The sequence below is a fragment of the Stegastes partitus genome, unplaced genomic scaffold (assembly GCF_000690725.1).
Source record: "Stegastes partitus isolate 25-593 unplaced genomic scaffold, Stegastes_partitus-1.0.2 Scaffold51, whole genome shotgun sequence".
NCBI classification, from domain to species: domain Eukaryota; kingdom Metazoa; phylum Chordata; class Actinopteri; family Pomacentridae; genus Stegastes; species Stegastes partitus.
This window is the reverse complement of record NW_007577782.1, coordinates 754,781-761,476: the sequence shown is the minus strand read 5'-3', so window position 1 is coordinate 761,476 and position 6,696 is coordinate 754,781. Positions and strand designations below refer to the sequence as shown.

At 40.1% G+C, this 6,696-nt stretch overlaps 1 protein-coding gene across 1 annotated transcript in view; it reads left to right on the top strand.

Moving 5' to 3' along the window:
* Positions 1-4,755, top strand: part of scn8ab (sodium channel, voltage gated, type VIII, alpha subunit b) — a 43,215-nt gene extending 38,460 nt beyond the window's left edge. Inside the window, exons 23-28 of the mRNA XM_008307008.1 lie at positions 358-642; positions 738-791; positions 875-1,012; positions 1,531-1,635; positions 1,749-2,019; positions 3,513-4,755. Coding sequence (XP_008305230.1) covers positions 358-642; positions 738-791; positions 875-1,012; positions 1,531-1,635; positions 1,749-2,019; positions 3,513-4,678 — 2,019 coding nt within the window. The 3' untranslated portion in view covers positions 4,679-4,755. The remainder of the gene's footprint in view (positions 1-357; positions 643-737; positions 792-874; positions 1,013-1,530; positions 1,636-1,748; positions 2,020-3,512) is intronic.
* Positions 4,756-6,696: the final 1,941 nt, after the last annotated feature.

Sequence of the window (6,696 nt, the reverse complement as noted above, 5' to 3'; positions counted from 1 at the left end):
ATATATATATATATATATATATGTATATAGAGTCAGTTTTGTTTTTACACCAAGAAAAACTTTTTATCTTCAGAATGACTTACTGGAAGGAATCAAAAGGAATCAATTTGGACCGGTGCAATTTGTTTTTGTTCTGTATTGTGCGTCGTGCTGAATCAGAATTGTTACAGTCCTTTTTAATTTATTGTGATGAGCTTTAACTCATGCCAAGAAATCCGATAACGCATGTAGAGCCTTTAATGGAGGTAAAGAATGTGCATTTCTGTCTAAGTGTTTGTTGATGTTCTTATGTGCGAACATCATGCAGCTCGGATGTGAATACTAAATTACAGTTCTGTCTGTTTCGTCACTTCTCAGGTTGTAGTGAACGCCCTGGTGGGTGCAATCCCCTCCATCATGAACGTGCTTCTGGTGTGTCTCATCTTCTGGCTCATCTTCAGCATCATGGGTGTCAACCTGTTTGCTGGAAAGTATTATTACTGTTTCAATGACACGGCTGAGGAGATGTTTCTCCCAGATGAGGTGAACAACAAAACAGAGTGCTTTGCGCTCATTAATGCAAATTTCTCAGAAGTCAGATGGAAAAATGTCAAGATCAATTTTGACAATGTGGGTGCAGGTTACCTGGCACTCCTGCAAGTGGTAAGATATCGTTTTTGTCACTTCTCATTTGTATCTCGCTGCTAATGTCAAATATTAAACCTGTTTTCTCAAATATGTGACTGCCTTCTTCACAGGCAACATTCAAAGGCTGGATGGACATCATGTATGCAGCAATAGATTCTAGAAAGGTATGCTTTTCCCAATTCGACTGTCTGACTCTTTATGTGTAGTATAGTTTCTTTTTAATAGTTTTTCTTTTGCAACTTTACAGGTGGAGGATCAGCCCCTCTATGAGGACAACTTGTACATGTACATCTATTTTGTTATATTCATCATCTTCGGCTCGTTCTTTACACTGAACCTCTTCATTGGTGTCATCATTGATAACTTCAACCAACAGAAGAAAAAGATAAGTTTTACTTTCCTCACTTGCAATTTTTCAAAAAAGCTGTTTTGTATTAGATTTATATTAATAGTTTGACATTTTGGGAAATACATCCTTCTCATTGATGAGAGGATCTATACTGCTCTCATATATGTATTTATATGTGTGTGTGTGTGTGTGTGTGTGTGTATATATATATATGGATGGCCAGCAACTTAACCTAGCTTAGCGTAAACACTGGAAACAGAGGCAAGGGTTGAGTAGTGGCCAATCATAATTATATATATATATATATATGGATGGCCAGCAACTTAACCTAGCTTAGCGTAAACACTGGAAACAGAGGCAAGGGTTGAGTAGTGGCCAATCATAATCAAGAAAACAAGAAAATGTCGAATGATCCTTTCAAACCTAGAATCTCAACAAAACAAACAAATCCAGGAAGCACTGTTTGTGACATGTCTGTTATTTTAAAGCATGTTTAATGGACATAGTATTCTAACATCTTGCAGACTGTAACCAAATTGTTTTTGCCCCTTTACTTTGGAGGTCAGGATATCTTCATGACAGAAGAACAGAAGAAATACTACAATGCCATGAAGAAACTTGGGTCAAAGAAACCGCAAAAACCAATACCCAGGCCTCAGGTAAATATTCTTCTGCTGTCTTTACCACCAGACAGGTTTGTTACTTTAAATTTCTAAAATTGAGAAATTGACCTCAACATCCCTGCTTCCATTTCTCCCCCATTTCTTCTCAGAACAACATCCAGGGCATGGTGTTTGATTTTGTGACACAGCAAGTGTTCGACATCTCCATCATGATCCTCATCTGCCTCAACATGGTCACTATGATGGTGGAGACGGATGATCAGTCAAAGGAGACAGAGGAAGTGCTTTACTGGGTCAACTTCATCTTCATTGTGATCTTCACTGGCGAGTTTCTTCTGAAGCTCTTTGCACTGCGTCACTATTACTTCACCAATGGCTGGAACATCTTCGACGTGGTTGTGGTCATCCTTTCAATTGTGGGCAAGTATCCAAAAAGGTTGTTTATGCATGGTAAAAATGTGATGCAGCTTGATTGGAAGAAGCTCAAGTGATGCCCGTGTAGATGAACACGAAGGGAAGAGCATACACAAGGTTAGGAGGCCACTTCAAAGGAAAATATATACAGTGAACAAAAGTTTACATACCCTTGTAAAGACCATGTATATCTTGGCAGTTTTGAGTTTCCAATGACTCCTGTAACTCTTTATATTCTATGATTGGAACATTGAAACACATGTCTTTGTTACAAAAAAACAATTGTGCATTTTGTCTTGTGTAGATTTATTAAAGGTCTTCCAGATGACTGCAAAAATCTGCCAGGTTAAAAATATACATACATCAACTTGAATTAGCAGTTTTGGGGGCAAGAAAACTGTGTTAATCAAATTTTCTTAGTGACATGGCCTCCATGTCAGCCAATTTAAATAGGGCATATTTGATGCACTCATGAGACTCACCATTTGGCCACAATGAGCAGAAATATGTTTGAAGTTTTAAAAAAAAAACAATACCATACCTATCATCAAGCATGGTGGTGGCGGTATTATGCTCTAGGGCTGTTCTGCTCACAGTGGAACTGGTACTTTATACAAGTAATGGAGCAATGAAGAAGTAGGATTGCCTTCACATTGTTCAGGAAAACCTAAAATCGTCAGCCAAAAGGTTGGATCTTGGAAGCAGTTGGGTGTTCCAACAAGACAGTAACCTCAAACACATATCAAAAGTGGTAAAGAAATTGTTAAATCAGGCTGAAATTAGGGTTTTAGACTAGCCTCTCCAAAGTCCTGACTTACACTCTATCAAGAACCTGTGTACTGTGCTGAAAACAAGATTGTATCAGAAAGCTAACAAATTTAGTTTAAAAAGGATTAGTCAAAGATACAACCAGAAGGGGTGCCGCTAAAGCTCACCTGGTTGATCTGGCGTCCCATGTGCAGGGCTACAGTCCCGATGTGGAGGTCATGAGTTTGAATTCTGCTCATGGCCCTTTCCCAACAAGTCCTCCCCCCATTCTTCTCCCCCACTTTCCTGTTCCTGTCTCTCTCTCTCACATCAAATATAGGCACAAAGGCCCAAAAAATAAAAAAGATACAACCAGAAGCTTACCAGAAGCTTGTGGACGGCTTCCAAAAGTGCCTAGTTCAGGTGACAATGGTGAAGGGATATTTTAACCAAATATTACTATTCCTGTATGTATATTTTTGACCCAGTAGACTGTGTCATTTTCCCAGATGAGCTATAATAAATCTATCAAAGAGCCAAAATGCCTTATTGTTTTTTCAGACAAAGATGCATGGGTTTCAAAGACGTCATCCTTGAAAAATAAGAGTTGTAGGAATCATTGAAAATTCAACACGTACTTTACATACACTCTAAATACATATAAAGCAGTCAGCAGCCGGTGTTTCAGTAATAATGTTCCATATATCCTCATAAAACATATGTTGTTTCCGTTTGCTTCCTTCTAACTTCAGGAATGTTCCTGGCTGACCTGATCGAGAAGTACTTTGTGTCACCAACGCTGTTCAGGGTGATCCGTCTGGCTCGTATTGGCAGAATCCTGCGTCTCATCAAAGGAGCCAAAGGAATCAGAACTCTGCTGTTTGCTCTTATGATGTCGCTTCCTGCCTTGTTCAACATTGGCCTGTTGCTTTTCCTGGTTATGTTCATTTTCTCCATCTTTGGCATGTCCAACTTTGGCTATGTGAAACACGGGGCTGGAATTGATGACATGTACAATTTTGAGACCTTTGGCAACAGCATGATCATCCTGTTTATGATCACCACGTCAGCTGGCTGGGATGGCCTGCTGCTGCCCATCCTCAACTACCCTCCAGACTGTGACCCCATGTTGGAAAACGCTGGCACCCCCGCCACAGGAGACTGCGGCAACCCATCTGTGGGCATCTTCTTCTTTGTTATGTACATCATCATTTCTTTCCTAATTGTGGTCAACATGTACATCGCCATCATCCTGGAGAACTTCAGCGTGGCCACAGAGGAGAGCGCTGACCCACTGAGTGAGGACGACTTTGAGACCTTTTATGAAATTTGGGAGAAGTTTGACCCCGATGCCTCCCAGTTCATCACCTATGCCAAACTTTCTGACTTTGCTGATGCACTTGAGCACCCACTCCGTGTCCCCAAACCTAACACCATTGAGCTGATCGCGATGGACATGCCTATGGTGAGTGGAGACCGCATCCACTGTCTGGACATCCTGTTTGCCTTCACCAAGCGTGTGCTGGGCGACAGCGGCGAGCTGGACATGTTGAGGCAACAAATGGAGGAGCGTTTTGTGGCGGCCAATCCGTCCAAGGTCTCTTATGAGCCGATCACCACCACTCTGAGGCGCAAGCAGGAGGATGTGTCTGCCAGAATCATCCAGAGGGCCTACCGCTCCTACCTGGCTCGGCGGGGTTTTGTCTGTAAGCGCAAACCAGCCAACAACAAAGTGGAGAATGGTGGTAACAATCAGGAACAGGAAAAGAAGGAGGGCACTCCCTCAACTGCCTCCCTGCCCTCTTATGACAGTGTAACCAAGCCTGACAAGGAGAAACAGGATGACAACAATGAGGGCAAGCAAGGGAGGAAAGAGAAAGGAAGAAACCAAAAAGACATCAGGGAATCTAAATGTTAGGGCGGTGGATTAATAATCACAGTAATAACAATAAAGATTATAATAATGTAACTTCAAGCAAAGCGAGAGGAAACTCACCCACACAGATGTACAGATTATTTCATTTGCAAGTCAGAAAAAAAAAAATAGTATTCAATAATTTTGTTTACAGACTTCATTCTTATATTGATGCAGAGGGAAGCAGCTTGGTCTGTTACAGCTTGAAGACTCTTGAACTTTAGTCAAACCAAACATAATCAGCATACTGTGTGACACTGTTGTATCTAGACTACTGACCTTAACAACAAGGAAAATGAAAACAGACAAGAAAATGTCTGTTGCTCACTTACCACTGGTCTACAGATAAGACAAGTAACTCTACACCAAGAGGTGGAATGAAAAAAAAACACAGGAATCCAGCGCCTGGATGCAAGTAATGGATTCCTATGGAAGACAGTGTTGTCAAAGTAAAACAAGGATGCTGCTTGATGCTGAAGAATTGTCCTCTTAAAGCAGCCAGTGAGGGTTGCTGTGTCGTTTAGCACTGAAATGTATAGAGGAACAAATGACACACTCACTCTGTGAGCAAACAGAAGGATGACTGGTGAGTGAAAGACACAAATAATAGAGTGTTGGAAGACTTTTTTGTTTTATTAAAGCTAGAAATTGTTGATTTGAGCAGCAAAAATGCAAACATAAAAAAAGAAAAAAAAAGAACAATATTCAACAGTTTGCCCATGTCATTCAACTCTTCTACTCATTTTATCTTTGTTATACCCACATCAAAATGCTTTTTTTTACATGGGCGTTCACACCAAATTGGTTAAGGGTCTGTTTATTATGGGGTCAACTCGGGCCAAGGGCTTACATTTACTCAGAAAGATTTCCAAACAAATACATAAGTAATTGTGCTTGTTCAATGCATAGAAATGACTTGCATGATGGCATGTTTTGATCAGAAATCTTGCATGAATTATCATAGTCCACAAGACACTAATACTCAGACCACAAAGGTGGCTCGACTGTACGATCGAGACATTGTCAAAATTTGAAAGTTCAGAGTAATTTGTTCAACAAAGATAAGTGACATGGGGGTTGATCATCAAAAATAGATCCAACATTTTTATCTCATCACTCAACACATTGCAAATGTTTAAATTGTTGCCTCTATAGACGGAATATTGAAATGTATTGTTAAATAATACCACCACAGCGGATCAATGGGTGAAATCCAAACAATTATTTGCTGCTCTGGAGATTTTGAGTGTGTAAGATGTCGAAGAAGTTGTCTGCGTGTATCATGGGACTGAAGTGTTTGTTAATTTGGACTGAAATATTTTCAAGGGCGCAACACTTTGAAACAAAAAAGCTTATATTTATAATTTGTATGCACCGATGTAATGTTCCATACCATCTGCCTTTATTTTTGTGTGAGCGGGCATTTTGGGAGTCCTACTGTCAGTGGTTTGTGGGGATTTCACAGGTATGGCAAACTCCTTTGTATTTCTGATGTTTCTCTGTGGGCGGTTAGACCTTTCTGAAAGGGCTGAGAAGAGTTTGGATTATTGTTCGGTTTACATAATTTGATTTCACGTAGCTTATTTACATATGTGTTAATGTGAATATCAGTTGTCTTTTGTTTGTTTGTTTGTTTTGTTTGTTTGTTTGTTTTCTTCCCTGATGTAATTTCCATGTTTCGTTGGGCGATGAGTCTTATTTTACACAGTTGTATAAGCCACATCAAGCCAAGAGGGAAATGGTCTTGTGCTGGAACATATTTGTTGGGTGTTAGTCGTATCCTATTTTAACGAGAAACAGAAAAGTAATGAATGGCTGATGAGAACATTGTGTGTGGAGAAGCCAAAGAGATCTGCCTTGTTATCCCTTGTTGCCCTTTGTCCATGGAGTGGGATTGGGTGAAGTATGCCCTGCCCATTCTGTTTTTCACTGTCGTTATTTGACAGAGAGACCCTAGAAATGTATGCAATGCTTGAAAAATTCATCCCTTTTTCTCAGGAGAATATTATAGATGTACTATT